Genomic DNA, 27988 nt, shown 5'->3' with positions numbered 1-27988 from the left:
GGTTGGTAACATGTATGTTGTTAGGAAGAAATGGCTGTAGAATGCACTATGGGAAAAAAAGAAAACTAGCAAAGGCAGTGTGATGCTCTGGACAATGGGAAACCATGGGTCCTAGCATTCATGTGAATTTTAGTTTGACATGTACCGCCTACATAAAGTTGCTGCAGACCATAGAACCGTAAGATAATGTGCCCAGCCACACTGCAACATTTTGTGGTTTGAGGAATATGCCAAAGAGTTCAAGGTGTTGAAATCATCTGTTGAGCATCTGTGGGATGTGCAGTAAAAATAAATCCGATCTTTGGAGGTCCTCACTTTGCAGCTTACATTGGCTTAAAGGATAAACTGCTAACATCTTGGTGCCAGATAGCACAGGACACCTTTAGAGATCTTCTGTAGTCCATGCCTAAACAAGTCAGAATTGTTTTTTTACACCATTAGGAGGACCTACACAATATTAGGCAGGTGATTTTAATGTTGTGGCTGATCAATGCTTATTTCTCATAATGAGAATTAGAAGCATTTAAATGGCATTCTTGTGTTTTACTATAAGCTGTTTTTTGTTTTTTATCAAATATTCATTTTTGTTTTATTATTTTGTGTTTGTACAGTACATAAAGCGCTCTTAGCTTGTAAATTGGACATTCACTACACAAGGGTAAACTTTACTAAAATGAATATCTATCCACCTGCATGCCCGTCTTCTTAATCCACTTCATCCAGAGCCAGAGTTGCAAAACAGGTGCAGCCTGTCCCAGCAAGCATCAGTCACCAGGCAGGAACAAAATCAGGACACACAAACATCTCTGCCCCTCACACACAAACACACAATAGAAACAATTTAGCAGCACCAATTCACCTGATACTGTACATGTCTTTGAACTGTGGGAGGAAATTGGAACACCAGGAGGTAAGCCATGTGAACCCAGGCAAAACATGCAAACTACAGACAGAGGACTTGGGACTTGAATCCTGGTCTTCTTGTTGTGAGGCAGCTGCATTTCCGTTGTACCATCCTAAAATAAATATGCTTCGACAAATACTTATACAATTTTTTAATACTGGAACATCACTAATCTGACCTAATTTCACAAATTATTATTGTTTACCTTCAATCAGATTTTGTGTTCAATGAGAACAGATACACACATATCATAACAAAATATAATACTGGTACATAACTTTACTGTTTCTTGTCTAATTTTTCAAGGTAAGAACAAGGACTGGGCAGGACACCAGTATATCACAGGGTGCCCTCCTGCAAGGAGCCAGATTGAATCAAACCAGGCTAATTGGGAGTCAACAGCCCACCCTGAAATATTTCATTTGAATGAAGAAATACACTGTCATGACCAGAGGAGAGCCTATGCAAAAACAGGGAGAATGCAAGCTCCAAAAAAAAATCTTGTCTCCTGGATCTTTGAAGCAGCTATAACAAGTTCTGTGCCACCATGTCACCTTTTTATTATATTATATTATATTGTATTATATTACAGAAGTTATTTTGTACACTGTACATGTAACAATATTATTACTACTACAACGTGTATTATACAGTATATTTTTTTATAATAGAATTCTTGAGTTTAAAAAAACTGCTAACCTAACTCATTTAGAGTTTTAATTTATTGAAAGTTATTAAAACCTTGGTTACTGAAAACTTTGTCCATGATCTTCTTTAAGTATAGAACTGCCAGTTTCATCATGAGCTAAATTTAACCAAAAAGGAAAAAAAAAGAATGCAACTTTAATCTAAATAATCCTTTTATGTATGTAGGCATATGATGTCCTCCTTAATAAAATGCTAAAAAAAAAGGTCAAAAAGTGTCTTTTGGACCTCGGGATTCAACATGACAGCCTTAATGAATACTGAAGAATGAGTAAAGGGGACTTCGGCAGTGAGTGCTGTGAAAAATGAACACTTTTAAGTCACACAACTGCATTAAAACCTAGAGCATGCGTATATTTCATTGTCCCCATGGCAACATTTTATTTTTATTCCAGAAAACAAAATAATATCTATAGAATGCAGCATGTTAATACTGACCTGCCATCTCAGAGGGGTTTGTAAGCTGCTCGGGTAGCCTTTATTACACCTCAGGCAGTCTGCTATTTTGCAGAGAGCTGTTACCGCATTCAATTTCCTCAAAAATAGACTCATGAACCTTTGCATTATTGCATTAAGAGTGATAGTGACAATTTGCTCTCTAGCTACTTTATAGCTAGATGTTCCTTAAAAAATAGCATTGTATTTAATTTATAACACAATAGCAAATATTGAAATATTGTACGTTATGGTGAACCTATGTTTTTTTTTATATAAAAAAATGTCTTTATATACAAACATAACGTGTCATTTTAACCTCAAAAACTACCCATAATATTCTGCAATATTGTTTTTTTAGCTTAATATTGCAGCAGCAGTTCTTGTATGCCTTCACTGAAATTTTTTAACATATCCCAACAAACAAAATATTTTCTCAAATCAAAAAGAAGCGATTCCCAAACCACAATTATTCATTTTTTAACTTTTTTATCTGAACATGCGACATTAGTAGGAGTATGCAGGTGTGTGTCCCAGTTTAAGCTTCCAAACTACATTTCTAAACCGTGCATGGAAGATAGTTTAAAAATGCTCAATGGAAATCAGGCACAACTAACAATGAAATCATAAAGTTCTTTTATTCTAAAACCCCACTTTTAAACTCATTCCCACATCAATCCAGGAGAGTAAAAATGTACAATCGCCCTTACCATTTATTTTAACATTATTAAACCTGCTCAATCCAATTTAGAGTCACAGCAAGTTACAGCTAATCATTGCACCACAAGGGAAAAGTAAGAACCACAACTCTGAACAAGCTGTCAGTCCATCATATAAATGGGGTAAATTTCAAATGACCTATCAACATTAACATGTATGAGAATATGAGAGGAAACCCAGAGTGCACATAGGAAAATCCCTACTGACGCAGAGAGAACCTGTAATTTCTACACAGAGAACAACTGGGTGCAGGATTCAAACCCAGGACACTGGATTCTGGGGCAACAGCATGATGTCCTCTATGATGTCCTCTTGTCACTTTTAAAATTTGAAAAAATTCTATTTCAGGTATATTAGCTGGAGAAATACATTAGAAAACAAACAATGTGATTCCCAAACAATCCAGAAGGAAATATTTCAATGCTGTACATGTTAAATCTTTAAGAGATTACTATACTACTTCATACCTTAGACTAGTTTATTATGCAAGATGATTAAAAAAATGGTTTACTTAACACTTTTATATAAATTTAATTCTGCCTATCTGTATATACTGTATAGACTATACTTTATGTTTGGTTACCTTTGTAAAACAAAAATTGCTGCAAAAAAAATCTAAATAATAAACCATGCCCAAACTGAAAATATTTCAAATGTAATACTTTGATTCTGCAGGGATACAATAACAGAACAAATGCTCTCAGGGTTGTAATTTATATGCATAAAGCTTTTTCAGAAGGCCATTTGCCCCAAGCAGACATTGATTCTGGCAACATCCCCACTGCAGAGACGTGAAATATAGAAGTTGCGCTTGCCTTGGAAGTAGTAATCAGCCCCTTGTATAAGCAACAGTTTGGATGGATGACAAGCTATCTCCTGGGACTGGTCCCATCAAGCAATGCTAAATTTCCATGGTTAGGATGACAGCAGTATCAAACTCTCAGGTGGGTTGAAATAAAAACAATAAAAATCCATAACCTACAGACTGTCTGCCTTGGGTGTCCCATTTAAGGAAGTGTATTCTCTGTGGTTCTACAGAGCTTATTAATACTTTATTACGGAGGAGTTCTGAATTGAGCACAAGGTACATAGATAAAGCAATTCATATTACAGTAATTTTACCAGAAGTTCTGCATTAGTAGCCAGTTTAATCAATATATTTTTTTTAATTATAGATTAATTATTGTTAACATCCCCCAAATTTAGTGCATTCTCAGGTTTCTGCATTTGATGCAGTGTATAGTACCCTAGTAGTACCTGAAAGATTTTGTGAGAAATTACGTTCTATTAAACAGCACAAGATAAATGCAAAATGGAATATGTTCTGCTTAATCACCTATGATTTGTAACAGTCTCTTATGCACTAAACATTTTCAAGTTTGGTTCAGTTTCTGCTTTCCCAAAGTAGACACGAATAGTAGTTTTAATTCTGGTTATCAGCTGAAACAATTGGAACTATTATTAGAGGAATAAACTGAAAGCAATTTAATCATTTAAATATCTTTCCATCCATTATCAAACATGATCAACCTATTCTTTCAGCCATATAAGGGTGTATTGTTCTTAAAAAAACCTCCAACTTGCTTAATTTGTTGCAGGGTGACTAGGGGCCAAAGTCTATCCTGGCAGTATCATGCACAAGGTAGGATGCAACCTGGGATGAGGTGTCAGTTCTCTGCAGGCCACTTACCTACACACCCATATCCTGCCAATTAATAACCACATACTTATTGCAGGATTTGGGAAGAGCACCCATAAAAAAACAAATGTCATTGGAAAATGTGGAAATTCCAAAGAAATATTGACAAGGCATTGGACTCACTGTGTCATGCCATTGAAACATATATAACATTCTCAAATCTGTAACACAAATCTAATTCAATTTAACAGGCCTATATGAGCACTGGTATCAGGCAGGAAACAACTCTGGATATGGAGGCAGAACTAAAAGCATTTGAAAATATAATGTTATGTTTCTGATCTGTTATGTTACATTATGTTACTGTGAGACTTTCTAGTAAGGGGGAGTTTGAAAGATTTACAAAGAACTAGTCTTTGCTTTATGAATCTGCAAAGAGTGAGTCGACAAAAAGCAAGTGGTTTATAAATATAAAGACCGCTATCCTGGATATTTTTGGATACTTATCATCAATAAGAACCATGGGATGTCACTTCATGCCACTAAATACAAGTAAGCAACCTACATCATAATGAAGACCAGAACGAAACTGATTTACAAATGCTATGATGTGACACTCTGTTAATACAAGCTCCTCTTGTTTACTATAAATGTATATTATATGTATGAAAAGTATTTTGACAATTCTTGAGTCCAAAAAATACTGTTTTTTCACTTGTTATACTTTTGATGTCTTAAAGCAGCTTCCACCTTACTTTCTTCAAAACAACTTGCAAAACTCGTAGGTCCTAGAGTGAGAAGTGCCTATTGTATTCGGAGTAAGACTCTTAAACATTGTCTTGTTTTAGCTATTAGGCTGGAAAATTGCTGCAGCGCTTTATGTGCTGAAGGTAAAATGGCTGAATTTAGCTCAGAGACCACAACTTAAAAAGTCTTATGCATTCTGTACATGTTTTGTTACTTTAGTGCTTTCAGATTCCATACTTGAGCAAATGTTTTATAAACTTTTCTTCACCCTCCTTTGAAAATAAAAGCAACCATCATACTTAAAGACACATCTTTTTGTCCATCAATTTTTTGCAAGAATTAGCCTACACTTAGTTCCACTTATAAACACACCCACATGGGGTCAATTTAGGGTTAACAGACTCCACACATACAATAACCTGGTAAAAGATTCAACCAAAGGTCACTGGATCAGTGGGATTATAGTGTTAGGCATTTATGTGATTATTGCGAGCTGAGAACTATATTGTCCATTCTAGTTTAGATATAGTCCATAAAGGGCACAAGTGGACACTTTTGTGAAGCCATCTATTGGTGGAAAACCAACTGATAACAAGATAAAATAGCCAGTGTGCTGTCCAGCAACCAAATTAATGTTTATAAAAATGACTGCCTCTAAAGAATATTGTACTTTAATTTTACATGCCAAAATGTTAACATAACAATAGGTAATTTATTCAATCAGTAGCATAAATTAATTTTTTTTTTCTTACTGTATTGGAGAGTAGTAACAAAAAATGTATATATTCCACTTAATTTTTTGTTCTTCTCTAACATAAAAAATAAGTATACATTTACAATGAATAAATTAGTTAACCAGTCTAAAGTATTTTTTTATTATCATACCTTAAAACAGTGTTTCTCAACCACTGGGCTTTAAAATGGCACTGGGTCTGAGTGGGTTGCCTAAGTGATCAGCATTGCCATGCATATTGTTCTACTTCAAAGGTTTGTGCTGTGGTAAACTCTTAGTGTCTAGTCACAAACCCGCAATTTCTGGCTTAGAAAATGGCCCTTTGCAGTATGCTATCAGTCAGCCATGCAGAGCCTGTCCCTGGTAACATCAGCTGATCCCTCTCTGTGTCAGTCTCTACCTTCTCTGGGCAGCATTGCCACCGAACTCCACCTGCGGTGCAAATCCCACCCTTGTCGCCAATTGAATCAGTTTGAAGATTTGCGCTGTGATATTTCTGCTCCTAACTTTAATCCTAACAACCACTGTCCCCTCTTTGATGATCGTCTTCATGTCAACAAGTAGAAAGCCCCAGTAAGTGTGAAAAAATTGATTGTGACACCAAAAAGGTTGAGAAACATTGCCTTAAAACATATTCCAGCTACCAAAAATAGTAATTGTATAGGTGTGCAACTTGTATAAATGAAAATATATATTGGATTTTATGTAAAACATAAAACAATACAAAAAGAAACAAAAATGCAAAATAATGCTGTAATTAAAGTTAATGTAATATCCTCAAAAAAGTAATACAGCAGATCAGCATTTTCAGGAAAATGGACAAATGGATGAATTCCGGCAAAGAAAAAAGAAAAACGAATTGCTTTGGTAATAAACATCTATATAGAGTGCATTTACAATATGGTCAATTTAATCCATTAAAATGTTCTGCAACTTTTACTGACTCACACACAAACAAAACTTTTAGCACAATTTAAGGAAACTGAAAACATCTGGCCAGTTTATGCCATAACAAAGGACACCTAAATTCAATTAAAAAAGGATAACCTTACCACTTTGAATAGTTGACTGTCCCACAATAGGAAGCTGGTCCTCTGATTCATTTTCTTCTACTGCCATAAAGGAAGGAAAAAAGGGGGAAGTTAATGGGAAAAGTAAAAATAACTGCAAAAATAAAAAAAAAACCTAAGCTGAACTGGCCTTATGTCCTAGAAGTAATACAGAAAGAACAAAAGCGCTTACATGAGGAATTCAGCATTATAGCGTGGAGCTGCCGGACTTTAAGAGCTAATTTCCCTAAGCATCAGATTTCAAAAGGATAAAATGTACACTTCATTTTATACATATGGCTTCTGGAAAACAAGTTAATATTCATCGAATAAAACTTCCTCTCTTGGCATACTAGTGTGAAGAGAATATTAGCTTTTATCAGCACACATCATGAGATATACTACGTATATCTAGTCGCAACTAGAAAGATCAGGCCTATAGTGTACTTGAACCCAAGATTTCTAAGGTAACACGAACACCTTACCAAGTGGAGGCACAGTTTTACAAGATACAAATGGGAATTCAAATGCATAGAATAGAACTGAGGGGGCCATAAAACATGAAAATATGACATAGACACGTACTCCAGCAGCATCAAATATGTAAACTTCCAGTAATGTGTCATCAGCTAGTGACCAAATTCAGCCACTTTTCACAGTGACAGAAAGGGTTTAAAATGATCCCACCCAAATTCTTAATGTATCCCTGCATATACCACTATGCCTAATAACTGAATGGGTACATGCCCTGACCCTGTGTGTGTTTGTATCTGTGATTAAGAGGTACCCCCATCCAGGGTTAGGTGCTGCCAGGATAGCCTTCTGTACTGTTGGCCATGAACTGGATTACACAGATTTGACAATAAATAGATGTGGGGGTTACTTATTGGAAGTTCACACACCTGGCATAAGACAGTTTACAGATAGATGTCAAAAAATATCTATCCATCATCAAATCCAGTTTAGAGCATACTCATAGACTCACACTCAGGACAAGTTTAGAAGTGCTAATTAACTCAACACAAATGTCTTTGGAATGTGAGATGAAAACTGGAGAAACCAAAGAAAAAACATCACAGACACAGGAAGAATGTGCAAACTACACACAAAAAGAGCCATGCAGATGTGAGACTGGAGAACCAACTACTGTGCTAACATGAAGCCCAAAGCCAAAAACGTCACCATATCACTTTTTTATAAAGGTACATCAACCCTTAGCTTTTATTATCCATTTTCATTCAACATGCCCAGACCACATCTGAAGAAAACTATTATCTCGCTCAGAAAAGGCCATACGTATATTTTGTAAGCCTGATTTTTCCAGTGTTTAGTCATCGGAAGTCAATATCTACCCCAGAAGCAATGTGGTATGAGAGTGTATACACTGGCACTGCCCCACATTGGGGCAGTTGAGAGTCACCAATGTTCAGTTTATAGTTCTGTTTCTTATTGACACCCCAAATGTTAGTCAGCCATGGTACTAAACAGAACCTTCTGCATAGAACCATAGTGTTTTTGGAGGCTGATGGGTTTGCAAATGATCTCAAAATGCTGACAAATTTAAGTCTGACAACATGCTATATAAACATCAGCTTGAAAAATAAACTATTTTGCAAGCTGCCTTCTTTTCACAAACATTAAAAATAAGAATATAAAGCAAAGTGCACTAATAAATAGTTGTGCCAATAATCTACCATGCAAAAAACCCCAGTATTAATAATGTGCTATGTGTGCCACGCATCAGTGCCAACAGTGACAGATATGTTTAATGAGGCTGTGCCACTAAAACCCAGCTAAAGCAGAAAGACAAAGAGAGATTTCTCTGCTACACAATGGAATATCTGCCTTTCTGTCTCCAGATGCCCAAACGCACAGGTAAGCTGTTAACAGCCATTATGTTAATACCCAGTAATTCTGCTTCAATAACAATCATATAATACTAATTAGTAAGATACAGCTTTAGAAAAAGAAATTTACAAGACAATAGATATACGAATGTGATGAGGCTGAGGTATTTTTAAAAAAGGAGTCCTAACATGTTGTACAATACACATAAATTAAACAACAATTCTTGCTGGGGTTATGTAACTGAGTCTAATTAAAGCACAGCACTTGAAAAATCACTTAGAAATTTCTGTGAAAAGGTTAACTACCACCACATTTCCAAACCAACCTCACTGACTTAGAAACTGGGCCAAACGTGATCCACACAAGTCACCTGAATGGCATAAGAAGGGGAAGGGGGGTGGTGAGAGAAGCTGTTACGATAAATGAGACTGGGCATTTGGTGTGGGAATCCACCGCCAGTCAGGAACCTGGATTTCTAAGTAGCTGCTGTTAGGCAACAATGTCAATACCTCAACCGGAAATGAAAGCACAGGGGAAAAAGAAAAAAAAATCTTTTAGGGCCAGGAGGGACGTAAAGGTAGGCAGAATGAGGCCATAACACCATAGATATCAGATTTGTAAAACTACAGATTTCTCCAAACCACATGGCATAAGTATTTCAAACATACTTTTTAGTTGGCTTGTAATTCATTTACTCTTCTGATCATTTTTAGGTCACCAAGAAAGTAAAAAATTAAGGGATACACTGCATTAAAGCAACCCAGAAATTGTTAAATGTAGCCAAAATAAATGTTAGACTTACAGTATATAAAGAGTTTGCAATGCTTAGGTTGTACATTACATCTCCTGGAAGGAGTAGACAATTTTTTTAAAACTAAACTAGCCATATATGTTAATATTTGTGTTTTGAGTTCATAGGAGTACAGAATCACAAAAACTGTTTGGGGTAAATTTAGATTTTACCATGAATGTGTGTTTTGACATTGACAGACACCTTTATTTACAACATATACAGTTAGGGGACAAACATGAACATTAAAGCCTTAGCTGGCAGCGATAAACTGATGCTGAGACCAAAATGTACATTTGTGAGTCAAGTGCTAAGATCTGTGAGCATCATGAGACATTTTTTTCAGTGATAAGGAGGTCTCTTTTGTATACATACTAGCTGCATAATTATATGGACTACTTGTTCTAGTATTCTCAATACATGATTGCTACCAGATTAACCCTGTAAAACAAACTGATAATTCAATCAATCAATCAATCAACATTTATTTATATAGCACATATTCATACAAAAAAATGTAGCTCAAAGTGCTTTACAAAATGAATAGAAAAATAGAAGACACAATAAAAAATAAACATAAGTCAACATTAATTAACATAGAATAAGAGTAAGGGTCCGATGGCCAGGGTGGACAGAAAAAACAAAAAAAAACTCCAAAGGCTGGAGAAAAAAATAAAATCTGTAGGGGTTCCAGACCAAGAGACCGCCCAGTCCCCTCTGGGCAATCTACCTAACATAAGTCAAACAGTCCTCTTTGTATTTAGGGTTAAATATGTATTAACATAATTAAACAATACTAATTCAATAATTGAGCAATGCTATTAAATGTCATTATTAAAATAACAGCAATTAAGAAAATATATTTCAGTAACACAGGGATGGGAGTAAAATTTTTTCCTCTTTCTTTTTGCTCTGAGGTATATAATTCCACATACTGTATTTTCATTAATCCAAGCATATATATAATCCAGTGCTAAATTAATCTTTTGTTCCCAGCATCAATATCACTTTCCATCTACCATCAGTATTATACTGTGAATTCAGTTTAATTTTGAAATATAAAGAATTATCATTTTTAAGCCATAAAAGAAAATAATCATTATAAATGTCCAACTTTACCTAGCATACAAGTATAGGGTGATTCCAGATCTAATTACTTTTCATTACATTATAACTTATTAAGTTTATTATATAGAAAATCACCCGGAAAATCCAAGACCATCAAGAAGTGTGCGAACTGACGACATGAAGAATCGCCTTCGTGCCGAACTGGAATCGTCCCTGCATAAAACAAAGTAATCCAGACGATCTGGATCTGCATAGTTAGATCTGGACCACCCTGTATTATAAAATGTTGTTCTCATCAAGTTTATAAAGATTAAAAAATTCATTTGCTCATTTGATAACCAATTTCTACTGCTTCCTTATCCTCATAGTAGTGTTGGGTATTACAATAGACCAGCAGTCACAAAAGTTTAGAGAATAATCGAGAAAAGACACTGATAGATCGTGATACATTTCTGATTAACATTATAATGAAATCAAAACCGCAAAATGTAAAGTAAAAAATATACAATCTAAGAGCAAGTAAAAGAACACTTACATGCGAAAATTACTGCATGTTTACATTGACATTTGGAGGCACAATGGGTGGTTCTGCTGCTTCAAAGTTCCAACATCTCGGGTGTGAATCCTGTGCCAGGTTTTTAACACATTCTTCCCATGTCTGCATATGTTTTGCTCGGGTACCCTGGTTTTCCTCCCACATCCCCAAAGACATGCTGATAAGTCGGTTACTAATTCCAACTTTGCCTTGTAAAAGTATGTGTGCAAGTGATCCCTGCTATGGACTGGCACCCTGTCCACAGCTGCTTCCAATCTACTCAGTTCTGCAGGGACAGACATTGGTCTCTGTGATCTTGAATTGGATTAAGCAAGTTTAAGAATGTTATGCTATGTTACTAGCATTTTGAATAGTGATGAATTATCATTCACAGTATATTGGTAAAAAAATACTTTTGTAGTGTTGTAAAGAAATTTGGCAATATTAGGCCATTTTAAACAATTAGAATGTTTTATAACAATGATTTCTTGCACTGTTCATGCACAGGGGCCATTGTTTTTATTTACATGATAAGTCAGTTACTTTTCCACAAACCTAATGTATTATATGGACAGGGTGTATGCCATTTAAATTATAAATACATAAAAAAAGATTTGCTTATTAGGATGGAACTATTTTGAGCTTTCATAAATGCATTTGTCTGTGTGTGCAGTGTAGTCCTTCATTTTATAAGCATAAGAGAGATGAAGAGAACATTTCCTGGCACCTGGATGATTCCAAGTTCATTCACATTTTTTTACTTGCCTTCACCTTTCAACCTGGCACTCATATACTGACTGATTCTGCATTTTCTGAAAGTCAACAAACAAGCTATATGTAACGATATTACAAATTGTAAAGATGAGAACTTTGATTAAAACATGTATTTTCTTTATTAATTTTATGACCCTAATATGCACATTAATTTTACTGCATCTAATACATTTGAAACAACTGAATAGAAGTATTTTTCAGCTACCTTATTGTCAACAGTATCACTTCAAATATGAACAAATTTACAGTAACAGTAGCATACAAAACAGACCTCATGTAAAGAGTATCAGGATTCTACATGCAAAGCCAGCCAAGTTCCTAATGCTTCTGCTACCATTGCACCTTGTATGTGTTGTGATCAGATTTGTACTTCCTAATTTACTTGTCTTTTCAGCTGTTCTACGTGGAAAGAATGGGTCTGAACAACATTTGAAAACTCCATTTAGCATATTACACCTAGAAAAAGACTACAAATATCTAATACTATATCAGCCTGTATTTTAGCATTGTTAAGTAGCAATTCAATAGTTTTCTAAGAGGACATTTTGCCCTTTATTAAGTGGTCATGTAATCCCATTTTTAAATGCTGAATTTGGATGCCACTGCATAAGTAATTGGCAGCTTAAAAAACAACATCAATAGCTTCCAGTATTACAAAAATGTATTTGTATGGAAAAGGAAGAAGCATACTAAAGATCAAGGCCAGATTACAGTCCAGGTCACTATGCCAAAATACCAAGGAAAAACCCATAGCTAATCTGACAAGTACATTGAGTTATGAAGCTGGTGTTGCCAGGTGGGCAGCTTATTTGTTAATCCACTTACCTTGGGGAAAATTCGCTTGGGCAGAATGCTATTTTTGGACACGTTTCTCAAATGTTTATGTGTTTTTAAAGGAATTTTTCACCCAAAATTCAAAATTACATAACTAATGGAGACCAGCATTATTTATATTACCACTGGAAATGCCTATTAGTCTTCGCTGTTTTTATTCTGTCTGATCTAACTGCACAACAACAAGCACAAAAACAACTGAGCAGATATACCATAATACTGTATTTATCACAATGTGCCAATCCATTACAAAAAATGTACAAGCCTAAATAATCAGAAACTATGGTTCATAAAGTAATGCTGTGTAATAAATGCTGGAATTTGATTGTCTTCAAAATTAGAATAAGACCTGGGGTCTCATGCATAAACTGTGCGCATGCACAGAAATGTTGTGTAAGAATGTTTCCATGTTCAAATTGCGATGTATAAAACCTACACTTGGCGTAAAGCCACGCACTTTTCCACGGTACCTCATACCCTGTTGTATGCAAGTTCTCCGCTCGGCTTTGCAGACTGGCGGCACCCAGCGTCAAAGCAGTGCTACTGTTCCTGTGTGGTTACCCTTTATATCTTAGAACCACATTTCTGACACGGCTTTATAAATACACTTAAACTAACCGCATATTGTTTATTAGTGTAATGCATCTGATTGTAGATTACCTGTAACAATTTAATGGCCCAGGGAATAGCCATAGTATTCCAAATACCATAACTGCTTTAGCGTTGTTACTCTCACTGCACCATCTTCTTCTTCTTTTTTTTCTTTCAGCTGCTCCCTTTAAGTGTTGCCACAGCGGATCCTCTTTTTCCACATTCCTCTCACTGCACCACTCGGAGTATTAATATTACTGCATCTGAGTGGGGAATCACAGCAGCAGCTGATCGAAAAGAGAATTATCGGTATACAGCATCAAGCACATGCTGCCAAAGCCACGGCAAAACGTAAGACATGAACAATCACTGCGCCATCGTGTTCTCCTGTTTAATAACATGCTTTCATTCCAATCATCATGAAAATGATATCACGTATAGATCTCAGTATTTTAATTATTCAGAGAGCTGTAATTTCACGAATGTAATGGATTATGTGTCCTGTCGGAGAAAGAGAAAGAACGGAAGCACGTAGTGATTCACACACAGAGCACATAAAAGATCAAATACAAAACAAAGCATTTAACGTGCTACATTAGTTATGATGGAATTTGATAAACTAGTAAATTAAACGAATTTAAGATGAAGTTTATGATGTTCTACTTTAATGACAAAATAAACTACGTGAATAAAGTGGAAATTTTGAGATTAAAGTTGAAATTTCGTGCTTTTTTCCCACTGTGTGCCTATTTTTTTTTGTCTGCACCCTAATAAGCTTAGACGGTACTGGTAGGCTACAACTTGCCTTTTCACGGCGACTTTGATATGTGACTTCTTTTTTATTTTGGCACTCTCCGACACGCTATGTCACTCGATCAGCTTCCTTTTGTTGTTTATTCCATTGTTTAAATCAACAAATAGTATGTTTTTCCTTTGCCACCACTTGGTATTCGCTGAAATTCTCATATTTTCCCCCATGCTTTTCCCATTGTCTTTTCACAGAATGTTGAGCTTAGGGGCTATTTATATTGATATGCATATTCAAAGAGGCGCAATTCTGGGAGGAGTTTGGGCGTGACAGCACGCGCGTGCACGAGCATTACTTTTCACACTGACCGGGATTTATGGAGCGGTAGAACGTGGAAGTTGGAGTACACACAGATTCCTGCATCTGGATTTTTCTGTGCGTAAGCACATTTCGTGTTTTTGTGTTTACGTCATGTTATAGTGCGAATTCTATGCACGGCGTTATGCATGAGGCCCTAGAACTGCGCATTGAACAATGATCCTTAGCAAAGCATAGGTATGCACAGTGAATCCATCAATGTGGTCTGCGTATTTAGAAAGTTTTATGCTCATCAATGTTTGGTCTAGTGAGGTTTGGCAGAGAGAATGAATAACAAGACCAAGAGATAGAATAGACATGCAGTGGGCTGGCGTCCTGCCCGGGGTTTGTTTTCTGCCTTGCGCCCTGTGTTGGCTGGGATTGGCTCCAGCAGATCCCCACGACCCTGTTATTAGGATATAACAGGTTGGATAATGGATGGATGGAGATAGAATAGAACAAAATCAAAGTCTAAAATACAAGCAAGGGTTGTTACCAAAATAAAACAGCACCCAAATTAACTACAGTATACCCAAAACGCTAACCAGAAAACACTTCAAAAACAAAACCTTCAATTTGTTCACACACACCTCTCAGCACAAAAAAAATTGCTATTGGATATCCATAATCTTCAGCAAACAGGGAGTGACATGAATGCAATTGCAATGATGGTGTGTCTGGTTGTCAGCAGGTGGCAACAGAGGTAGCAGTCACACACAAAACAAAACGAGTAAACCAAGGGAAAACGAAATGGTGTTGCATGAAAATGTGACATAATTTTAAGACCTCAAAAATGCCCATAAATCAATACTCCACTTAAAATGAATTATACATATCCAAAACTGCAAGGGGACATAAAAAGCTAGAAAAAAACATGAGAAATCTAAAAAACACTTCACTTTATAACATTAAACATATAATTCATATACAATACATATTACATTTTCGCTTATCATTATTATTACTTTACATTGTTTGCTTCTTTTTTTTTTTGTTTTCACTATTAAGCTATATTAGTCTTTGAGAAATTACTTCTTAGGCTCTGTCAGAACAAAATTATTTCTTTCATATTGAGTTCTATCAAAACTTTGATAAATCTTCAAGTTTACTGTATCAAAGTAATACTATCTTATAAAAATTAAAAAATAAAGCATTTCCCACACTCTTGCTCTAGAAATCCCAGAACTGCTGGACCCTGGACATGATGGAGCACCACAGCTTAACCTTGAGGCTTGTGAAGAACAGTTCCTAAACTTCTGCACACTCCAATAGTACCTGCAGAAGATAATAATATCCAGAGCACCAAGAGTACCTCGGATAAGAAATGTGTTCACCTCTGTTGAATTTCCAATGGATTTTTTTCTGGCAGAGTCTGACATGGATGGTAGACTGGAAAATGTCTTAATACAAACTAGGCATAGTTTTGCATATTTGCATCATGACTGATTTTTGTTGTTGTTGTTGTAGTTATCTGTGGATCGTCAGCTTTAAGATTGTACTTTATCACGTCTCTACACCTGGACCATTCATGAAGAAAAGTGCTGCTTGCTGGACACAAAGTAATATCACAAAAAGTGATATTGTGATATTTTTTGGTGTTTTAGACTTCACTGAATATCAAAACAATAAATTATACCTCTGGCTGTTTGAGAACCAGCTTTTTCAGGAGACAACACCTCATATTTGAATGGACCCACCAATTAACAAACACAATTATATTAGTAGTAGAGGTACATACCACCAAAATGTATGCATGGATTGTGAGAAGGCTTGGAAAATTAATGAGCATGAGTAGGCATAGGGGTTTAACCCAACTAAGGGATGCAGGGCATCGTCACTTTGAACAAAATGTGTTCAAAGTTCATGGGCCACCGTTTAAAGTGGGAACTGAGGTCAGGATTCTTAAGACCTTGTTCTGCTTCTCTTTCAGGATGAATGCACAAATATGTCACACCAGTCAGACACATCCCCGACCCCTCTGACAGGTCAGCAGGACGTGCCAGGGAGCCAGCCAGGCTCAGGAAGGTCAAGAAGAAAATGAGACATCTGCTCCTTCTGTTCATATGAACCCAGATGTGAATAAGTGTCAGAGGTAAGAAAGGGCATTTCACTTTTAGACTTCGGACTTTCACCAGAATAATATGGTAGCAATTAAGAGTAAGAGGGCCATCACTTTATTAAACAGAGTTAGTCTGTTGAGCATAGCATCACAAACTTTGTGTCACTAATGTCCTTTTCACTTTCTATAAAAAAAACCTACTATATTCAGCATATAATTTTGTCTCAGAACAGAGTTAAGTTTACCTAGTGAGAGAAGTAAAAAGGGTAAAACAAAAGTCACACCATCCCTTCATGCTTTAAATCATTCCAGAAGTCCTGAGGAAAGTCTAGCATGAGTTGTTAACCATTCTGAATGAGTAGAATTATTGGAATGTTGTTATGAGTGTAATGTATTTTGAGCACTGCATGAGTCAGGAATAGAGCAAATTTCCAGCATCAAGACATAGAAGACGAAAATGTTAGATTGTATATGGATGAACGCAAGAAACATTTCCTTTATCCAAATTTACCTATGGTTCTAGCTAATTGAAAAAAAAAAACTAAAGCAACTACATCATTTAATGTAGATTATATAATTGTGGTGCAAAACAAATTGCAATTCAATATGGATGCTCAAACTTATATCATCAAATCAAAGAGCTTGTGACAGATAAGTGGACAGAAAGAACATAATGAGCAAAAAGTTGCTGGAGGTATTGATACACTTTATCTTACTCTATAGCTTTCATATTGTACCATTACCTAAATCTGCATCACTCAAAGGCCCTATCACAATACTTGATATTTTTATTATTATTATATGGGTTTGTATTTATTAAGTGACTCCAGCAGACCCCGTGACCCTGTGTTAGGATATAGCGGGTTGGATAATGGATGGATGGGTGGATGTTTTCAAGGACACACAATCATACATGTCAAATCTGTGAAATCTAAACAGTCTACTGTGTATTCTATCATTTTAATTCTGTTTTCTAAATCTCAGAGCCTAAACGCGTTTTGGACAGATTATGTACATACATAATGCACATTTTTACCTCTAGATGACCTGAAAATAAACTGGTCACTATTACAACAAAGACATATTCCAGTCTTCAATGAAAGAGCTACCTAACAAATATCACCTTCAGCTACTGTCCACAATGCACTAAACAATAAAATGGATAGATGCACTAAGAAAAACACAGCATTACAATTAACCTGTAATATGTATAGCCCAATATGTAGATTGAGTTTCTCTTGAAGATCAAGGTACAAACAGCTCCCAACCATTAGGTCTTCCTTTGCAATGTCCATTTTTCAAAACTTTACCAGTTAAAAACCTGGTAAGAAGCCTGAGTAAACTTTTAAGCAATGTATTTGATAACATGACAAAGCCAAACTGGATGGAAACAGGTCAGCGTAGGAAGGTGTTAAATCAAACAGCACTGCTCTGCATAACAGCAGTCATCGTTAGCACAGCATGCAAACCTAAAATTGTTGCTTTATTGAAGCATGCAGATAATGGTGAGGGAAAAAAGCACAGCAAGTACTATTAGGCATTTGAATGTTTCTGACAGTCTTAACTGCTTTATCAAGCCATTTAATGCCAGGAATGACCAAAAATAAATTAAAAGTTGGGTCAGATTCAGATGGTTTTAAGCACATGTAGCCCAGGGCAAGCAGAAAAACACATTAAAAGCAAAACATCAAACATTTCACCCACATGTCCTGCAGGATAAACTAAAAAATAAAAAACAACAAGTAGAGACTAGCAAGATAAAGTTTAATATCTTTTTCTAAAAAAAGTTTAACTAGTATATATTACTGCATATCACTAGGCAGATAAGAGTACATTTCAGGTGATACTTTTCATGCCATGCTGGATGACATCAAAGGATGCCTTGGCTGCATATGTTTAGCGTGGTCGTGGCTCTAAGTGTCTGCACGAAAAGAAGGCTTGTAAATACCTTGTTAATAGTGCAAGGTCAGCCTTCACTGGGGATGTTTCAAACTGATACATACTATTCAAATTACAAGTGGAAATTGAAATGGGAAACAGGAACATGGAGTTCTTCATTCAGCACAAGCTTCTTATTCAGTACATGCTGAGAATTAAAGGACTAAGAGAGTCATTCAGTTGTTGACGAAATGATTTCTTCTCTCCTTTCTTGTATTTAATATAACACAACCTTCTCAAACTTGCTTCATTTCTGTTGAAATACTTGGCAGCACTGTGCCCAAGGCTGGAAACAGTCTTGAAGAAGGTGCCAGGGCCATTTTTCTCATCAAGCAATGTCTCAATAAATATAAATTCTAATGCTGGAAAGTACTATGCACTTTCAGTGTAGTTTGTAACAATGATTGCAATTATTAAATATATATTAATATACAGTGCATCCGGAAAGTATTCACAGCGCATCACTTTTTCCACATTTTGTTATGTTACAGCCTTATTCCAAAATGGATTAAATTCATTTTTTTCCTCAGAATTCTACACACAACACCCCATAATGACAATGTGAAAAAAGTTTACTTGAGGTTTTTGCAAATTTATTAAAAATAAAAAAACTGAGAAATCACATGTACATAAGTATTCACAACCTTTGCCATGAAGCTCAAAATTGAGCTCAGGTGCATCCTGTTTCCCCTGATCATCCTTGAGATGTTTCTGCAACTTAATTGGAGTCCACCTGTGGTAAATTCAGTTGATTGGACATGATTTGGAAAGGCACACACCTGTCTATATAAGGTCCCACAGTTGGCAGTTCATGTCAGAGCACAAACCAAGCATTACGTCAAAGGAATTGTCTGTAGACCTCCAAGACAGGATTGTCTCGAGGCACAAATCTGGGGAAGGTTACAGAAAAATTTCTGCTGCTTTAAAGGTCCCAATGAGGACAGAGGCCTCCATCATCTGTTAAGTGGAAGAAGTTCGAAACCACCAGGACTCTTCCTAGAGGTGGCCAGCCATCTAAACAGAGTGATCGGGGAAGAAGGACCTTAGTCAGGGAGGTGAGAAAGAACCCGATGGTCACTCTGTCAGAGCTCCAGATGTCCTCTGTGGAGAGAGGAGAACCTTCCAGAAGGACAATCATCTCTGCAGCAATCCACCAATCAGGCCTGTATGGTAGAGTGGCCAGACAGAAGCCACTCCTTAGTAAAAGGCACATGGCAGCCCGCCTGGAGTTTGCCAAAAGGCACATGAAGGACTCTCAGACCATGAGAAACAAAATTCTCTATGAGACAAAGATTGAACTCTTTGGTGTGAATGCCAGGCATCACATTTGGAGGAAACCAGGCACCGCTCATCACCAGGCCAGTACCACCCCTACAGTGAAGCATGGTGGTGGCAGCATCATGCTGTAGGGATGATTTTCATCAGCAGGAACTGAGAGTCTAGTCAGGATAAAGGGAAAGATGACTGCAGCAATTTACAGAGACATCCTGGATGAAAACCTGCTCCAGAGCGCTCTTGACCTCAGACGGTTCATCTTTCAGCAGGACAACGACCCTAAGCACACAGCCAAGATATCAAAGGAGTGGCTTCAGGACAACTCTGTGAATGTCCTTGAGTGGCCCAGTCAGAGCCCAGACTTGAATCTGATTGAACATCTCTGGAGAGATCTTAAAATGGCTGTGCACTGACGCTTCCCATCCAACCTGATGGAGCTCGAGAGGTGCTACAAAGAGGAATGGGCGAAACTGACCAAGGATAGATGTGCCAAGCTTGTGGCATCATATTCAAAAAGACTTGAGGCTGTAATTGCTGCCAAAGGTGCATCGACAAAGTATTGAGCAAAGGCTGTGAATACTTATGTACATGTGTTTTCTCAGTATTTTTATTTTTAATAAATTTGCAAAATCCTCAAGTAAACTTTTTTCACGTTGTCATTATGGGGTGTTGTGTGTAGAATTCTGAGGAAAAAAATGAATTTAATCCATTTTGGAATAAGGTTGTAACATAACAAAATGTGGAAAAAGTGGTGTGCTGTGTATACTTTCCGGATGCACTGTATATATATATTAAGTTTAATATACTCTATATGTTTAGTATTAAAACTAAACAGCTAAAATGCGTATGCATTCAAGTCTAAGATGTGTATTTCAATATGCAAACAATATACTCAGAACTTGAATACCATATATCATGAATAGAAACACATCATGTGTCAAAAAACCTTTGTAGTATATCTTGGAAACCTACAAGAAATCACTCTTCATCAGGCAGTCATTTACAAATTATTATATTTAAGAGTATGGATTCTTACATGCTTACTACTAATAATTCTATTCCACTAGTAAAAATGTAGACTTACTGCCTCTTTTGCATATACTTAGCAGGGCTGATGTTCTGTCTACCCAACAGGACAGTTGCACCAAATGACCACAGGAAACTCCACGAATGCTTCAACATGCACTTTAACTATGCTGTTTACTTCCACAAACTCAGCAGATTACATCTCAACATGAACTAAACACTTTTAATTTCTGTAGCAGATTTTGTTCTATTGGAATTCCATCCCAAATCAATGCTAGCTTAAATGCTACACATGACTGATTTCAAAAGATAGAAATACATAATAATATTTGAAATATTAAAATGTGTGCTTCAATTTAAATGTTTAAAGTCTGAATAGTCTCGATTATAATAGAAATGTGTCATTTTACAACCTCGTCTGTACTAAAGGAAAAAAAAATCAAAAGTAACATGATACTCATAATCAGCCTAAAACAAAACTCCACATAACATTTTAGAAGGGCTAAGACCATCAGTAAAGAATTACATACTAAAAATATCATATTCGCGATCAGCAACCTCCAAACAACATAAAATGACACATAATTTGCATATATTACCAATCCTCATTGTTTCAAAGTTTTGTGAAAGATTGTATCTCATGAGAGTGTGAACCCTTAAGGTCGGTTGATGTGTTATGTACAAATTCAAGTCAAGTTTCAAATTTCTGATAAACACACCTATACTTTTACTCTTTATCATAAGTATGTAATTTTGGCTTTTCAAGCTGCCAAAAATAGGGAGAGTCGCAAAAAACCTCATAGTCTTACATAACCAGACATCAAGTCAAGTTGAACAGTAGGTGCGTTTATTTTTCATAACATTAAGTCTGGAGATGCCAGACAAAAAAAACTGAAGTGCTTTCAAAGCGTTCATAAGTATTCTTATGAACACACATGAAAGTTAATTATGCAGAAAGCTATAACAGACTACTTTTTAAAAAGGTCAAACTGTTTGAGGTCCTTCATCATGCTCAACCTTTACTACATCCCTGATGATGGACCTCATTTAAAACTGACAGAATCAAAAACTAAGAATTCCTACAAATTAATTCTAAGCAGACAAACAACGTCTATTGACAATAACCACCTTAATTGTAAGTCATAATCCTGATATAGTGGATAACTTCCAGATCCATTGCACACAAAATATCTGCTTAGGAAACCATGAGTGTGCTTTATTCTACAGTGACAGACACATGAGCTTATAGGGTCCACAGCAAACAGTTTCAAATGCTACTAACTCATTCTCCCCTTCTGCCCATTGCCAGATGGAACAAACTACATATGAAATACATGTGACCTTGCCTTGGACACCACTTCTCACCTTCCTGTTTCATCTCCCGAAAAGACATTGTTACTTGCTATATGAAAAAGGAAGCTTAAGTGCAGCTTAAGTCTCTTAAGCTATTGTTATTTTCAACTTCATACAGCAATTAAATATCACTTCCCGTAGTAGCCCAACTCTTTTAACAGTTTCTACTTTACTCTTTTTCCACAATAGTTTCATAAGGACTTTTGATTAAGAACTTGCCACTGTATTTTTTAGTGGAATAAGAGCAAGAAATCTCTCTACCCAACTGCACTAGTATCACAAATAAATATCTCACTAAGTATCAGACAAACACTTATGAACATCATGTGACAAAGACAGAGTCAATAGCTCAAACCTAATTCATTTTTAATTTGTAAAGCTAAAATGGTAACCTACTGTACTCATATTTTCCAGATTTTCAAACCACATGGTAGTGCTGACTGGTAGTTTAGTATTCCTCTAGCAACGCTGGATTCTGTTATTTCGCTGATCTAATTATTGCTTTACGATCTCCAAATGGACTTAACCTGCAAAGGAGTCCACAGATTCACTCACAATTTTTCCTTCTACAAAAATTACGTCAAATATAATCAGTATCACACATACAAAAGGACAATTATTTATTACTTGTTAGGTTATCTCTTGTAAATCTGTAATTCTAAAACTATTCTGCTGGGATTTTCACTAAAAACAACCAAAAACTGTCCGACCAATAACAGTCTTGTGGCTTGACACAGTCATTTATTGCATCCTTCAGATTCACAGATGATTAATGACATAGTGGTCTCAAACAAACTTCATCCAGTTGAGGTTAACAGGGGGTCAGAATTTATCCTGGCAGCATTATATGCGGGTCAGGACAGAGTCCTAAACAGGGTACCAGTCTATCACAGTGCCTTACGTACACACCCACTGTAATCAATTTATAGTCAGCAGTTAACCTAAAGTGCATGCCGTTGGTAATGTGGAAAGAAACCAGCACAGGAAACCGGAGGAAATCCCAACTCAGACTCAAACGCCACACACAGAACGACAGCCTTTTCAGGTGAGGGATTTGCCATCAGTCTGTCTAACTACTGGCCAGCAACTCTGTGGGACACTTCCTGAATTGATATCCTTAAAATGCAGGCAAATGTCATAGCTGTAACAGGAACTATTGATTAGATTTTATCTAAGAAATTGGCTGCTTCTATATAGACAATGCTTTCAAATTGATTTGAGATGTTAATGACTAAAGCAATGAGTTACAAATTTTGAAATAAAAAATGCAGTGGAATTAAATACATGAAATACCTTTCTGTTCATAAATGTAATGAATCAAAAAGGGCTAAAACATTATGAGCACTTTTTGAATGCTTCACTAATAAAATATGGGCGCTTCGGCATATATCAAGAGAGCCTGACTTATGGGAAAATCACATCAGCACATTTTATTCAATTATTACAAACCCTGTATATAAGTTTGGGGCAAAATGAACAGTAAAAAATAAGTGCTTATTTCTTTGATGATGAGGTATAAAACAGGACACATTTTATTAGGTAGCATTAGAATTGCAATACCTGGACAAGGTAAATGTGCAATTTGTCAACAACTATACGCTAAATGCTATATTTAAATGCTGTAAATAATAGTCCTTTAACTTTTCATTCCTGTACAGAGAAGTATCATTAATGCACTTCCAAATCTGTTTAATACTGGTGTAGGGTCTCAGTGGGGCGGTGCATATCCTGGCACCATCATGTGCAAGCAAGAACGCAGCCAGTTGGTCCTTTTTGTTAGAATATAAAATTAAACATGTCAAGCAGAACAAGGTTTTCCCATTCACTACAAGTAGCAAGGATGCTAAATGCAACCAGCGAGACTGGAGTAAAATACCATTCAGCAGACTACAAATTGGCAAAAATTCATACAGGTTAGATTGTTTTAATTTTTTCAATGAAACTTGAAAAAAGGCAAGGAACTAGATAGCAAACTGTTTTGCTTTTGTTTAGAATTTCAAAAGCTCACAACTACATTTACTTATACAGTATAGCACATTTTTTTAAAAACAATGTAGCCCAATGTGCCTTACAAGATGACAAAAAGAAAGTTAAATAAAACGAAAAACAAATAAGATTAGGCAATAATATTAAAGAATAAGTAACAAAGAAAAAGCTAAAGTTCAGATGGCTGGGAAGACAGAAAAAACAAAAAAATTCCAGTTAGGCTAGATAAAAAAACAAAATCTGCAGGGGTTCCAAGGCCAAAAGACCACCCGGCCCCCACTGGGCAGACTGTTTTGTCACACTACATTCTCAAATTTTTAATCACATTGAAACGTTTACAAATCTATTCATGCACCCATTATCTGAACTTGCTTTTTCCTTTAAAAGGGTACATAAACTGGTAAAAGCCAGTGCCAGTCAAGTTTTAAAATGTGTATTATAATGTCTATAGGTTTATAACTTTAATTTTCAGTTACCCATTAATCATACTTATATTCTTCACATCTGCAGCAACATCAGTACATAGAAGAATGTTGCTGAATCGTTATAGTACTTAGTGTGCTTAAGCTACCAGATGAATTAGTAATACTATCACTTAAAAGTCATGAATAATTACTTACTCTAAGTAACATGCTAAAAATAAAAATGTGAAAACTACCACAGGAATATGCACATTATCTGAACCAAAATACTTATTGGAGCTTAGGGTATTTTTACAGAATGTAAAACTTTTTTCAACACATTCATAAACTGAATATTTAGTTCATATTTTACATGATTTCAATAACAGCTACATTATCAGCAGACTACAATTATTATAAATCCAAAAACAGCTGTAGAAATCCATTAAAGAAGAGAAAAATGTGCAATATAGTCCAATATTTTAAATTGCCCAGTAAGTCCTGAAAAGCAATAAAAGCTGTTGCTGTCAGAGGTCTCTCATTGTTAGAGCTAACATAAATCAAAACAAAGGAAATTATCTTTTAAACATCTTTTGTTGAATTGAAATACTTACTGATGGACCTGAAGCTCAACCTAATAAAGGCAGCAAAGAGCAATAGGACTAGTGGAATGGGGTCTTGACAAACCAGATCCTGATCTAAAACTGTATTTATATGCATTGTTATAACAACAGAATCCTGCTTCTTGTCAAAAAAAATCTGAAAGAAAGGTTATGAGAGGTTGGCACCTACTGGTCATACAGATATGGCACTTTACTGAATCCATTCTATAAAACAGTAACAAATATGAAACACTGTCACTTCATAAGTGAGTATACACAGGATACTAATAACATTTGATTCCTCCTTCTACTGTACTGTCCGTGCTATTATCAAACCTATGCAAGAACTTAATTAAGTGAAAAAATTTCTTAATGAATGTAAACCAGTCCTGCTTACTTGTAGACGGCTGACAGGTAAATACCAATATTGCAGGCAACAGAAGGACTTACTTGGCAGAGAAAGGCTGTGATAATAATATAAATGTAAGCTCCAGCAAAGGAAACATATGTTTGCTGTGGCAATTACCCCAGTGTCACAGAAACAGGAGGAGGATTATGGGGGTTCTCACTTAACATTTTAGAAGTTCCATTTCTATAAACTGCAGTAGGTAGCCATTTATAATGTACAGGATAATACACAGATGTAAAGCAATCCTGGGTTTAGCAAAAGCAAATGAAGCAGGAACACCCTGTGCATGTTTTGTTTAAGTTTTGTTCATTCTGTTATCTGTGTGCATTTTTGGGGAGAAAACATTTTGAATGCATTGGAACAGTGTATTTCAATTGAGTACCTACTATACATGTTAATAAAGAGTTCTGATGATATGAATATGGCAGGCAGTTTACTTGGCCCTTTAAACAAGTACAGTGGAACCTCGGTTCACGAACGTCTCAGAACACGTACAAATCGATTTGCAACCAAAAAGTTTGCCAAACTTTTGCATCTGTTCACGACCACATACTCGAGTATACAAACAAGCCAGTTTCCCTTTCGGTTTGAGCGCGCCGATGATTTCCGCACTTCAGTCTCTCCCTGTGCATTCCTTGTGCAGCGAGAGAGAGAGAGCGAGAGAACAAGCGACACACACAGACACACGCGAGACAGAGACACACACACATGAGAGAGAGACACACACGTGCGCGAGAGAGACACGCACATGCACGCATGCGAGAGAGAGACACACGCGTGAGAGAGAAAGACACACACGTAACACACACACACAAGGGAGAGAGAGAGGGGTGGACGCATAAGGCTGAGAAGGCAGTTAAAGAATGCACCAGGCTTGTTTTTAAAGAGACAGATTCGAGCATTGTTTTAACCTCGTTGTATTTAATGAAGACTTTTTTCTATTGGATTTTAACCTCCACTTCACTTCTGTTTACAGCGATTGGTTCGTAGTGTGCATTGTTGCAATGTTACTTTTCTTGGTGGTTTGTTAAATTACGGATTTTTCAAATGTTCATTTTTTTCCCTGTGCTTAAAACTCATTAAAAAAAAGTGTTTTTAGTGAGCTGTTCACAGCGCTATAGCGCAAACACTTGCAGTGCTATTTTTCTCTGTTGTTCAAGGTTTTCTCAGTGTTATTCAATGTTTTTACATTTAGTTTAATATTATGCTGTGTATTCTATGGTGTAATTAACTATATTTGTGCTTAAAAATCTTTGAAAAAATATATTTACATACAGTTTGTACAGTTTGAAACAGAATTAATTATACTTACATACAATCCTATGGGGATTCGGTCCACGGCCAAATCAGGTTATGACCAGACTTTTGGAACGAATTATGGTCGTGAACCAAGGTTCCACTGTATAGTGGCTCAGAACTCAAGGAGGATGGCCTCAGGAATACCAGAAGTCATTCCTGACCCCAGTAACGATTTTGGTGACAACCCTGCAAGTGGTCCAAAGCTAAGGTTTAAAGACCCATTCACATCTACATGTTTTTCTAGCTTTTTTTATTTTTTATATACTTTCTTAATCCCTAAGGAGAAAGTGTCTTTGGAGATTCAGCAGTAGACCAGAACATTCCATACCACTTGTAAAGTTATTATTTTCAACAAAACTATTCATGTCTAAGTGCTTTAGCAGGGAGCAATTTAGAAAACCTCTATCTCCAGCAGTTTTCAGTAGATTTAGCCAAACGCTTGAAATGAATGTTATGTTCGTACAAAGAGCATTTTTGTACCCTTTTTTTACAGGAAGTCATGGTCTCTTCCTGTGGCATGAGCTGGAAGTGAAGCAGCCCATCAATACTAGCACAAAAATTCAGCATGGACTGGCCAATACAGTACTTCAATGTAAATTACACTTTAGTGATACTACAGGAAACCACTCAAAGGAAAATTTCAAAGTACAATACATGTTGTAACGTTGCTGGAATCTAGTCATACAGGACCTCTACACAATGTAAAAAATTACATAATTTTCTGAAAAATATTGTAATTTTAAGTTGTGAAAATCATACACACAAACAAACACACACATGTAGACACCCATAAAGAAACCATGCTAAAATAAATTTTTTTCAATGTTTTGAACATTGTAGAATCCACATGTGAACACAACTCGATGGCAAATGTTTGACCTCATCACTAAAGTTTTATTTAAATTGAAGTAAAACTGCCAGTGTCATTGTGCATGTGCATGCTTTGGTCATTTATATTGAGGAAAGAGGCTAAGTACGCATGTAGCCTGCAATCAAGTAGCAAGAACACAACAAAACATGTAAGTATACATTTAGTTTTATTCAATTTAAAGTTTAATAAATTTACTACATATGTTTTAACATAGGCAGAATGGTAGCACACAGCTGTCAGTCTGGCCTCACAGTGTTGCATGGCATTTGCATGTTCTCCTCACGTATTTGTA

At 36.1% G+C, this 27988-nt stretch overlaps 1 protein-coding gene across 8 annotated transcripts in view; it reads right to left on the bottom strand.

Moving 5' to 3' along the window:
- The window catches only part of LOC120530306 (zinc finger protein 521), a 504246-nt gene that overhangs the window by 460180 nt on the left and 16078 nt on the right, over window positions 1-27988 (bottom strand). For 6 of the 8 annotated variants that reach the window (XM_039754698.1, XM_039754696.1, XM_039754700.1 and 3 more), the window contains exon 2: window positions 6936-6995. The exons of the other annotated variants lie outside the window; for them this stretch is intronic. Coding sequence is in view for 1 of the 6 variants with exons in the window: in XM_039754702.1 (XP_039610636.1) it covers window positions 6936-6995 (60 nt within the window). In the remaining 5 variants the exon portion in view is untranslated. The remainder of the gene's footprint in view (window positions 1-6935; window positions 6996-27988) is intronic. 8 annotated transcript variants of the gene reach the window in all.

The sequence above is a fragment of the Polypterus senegalus genome, chromosome 5, assembly GCF_016835505.1.
Source record: "Polypterus senegalus isolate Bchr_013 chromosome 5, ASM1683550v1, whole genome shotgun sequence".
Classification (NCBI taxonomy): Eukaryota; Metazoa; Chordata; class Cladistia; order Polypteriformes; family Polypteridae; genus Polypterus; species Polypterus senegalus.
The sequence above is the reverse complement of the archived record's forward strand: the minus strand, read 5'-3'. Positions and strand labels throughout refer to the sequence as shown.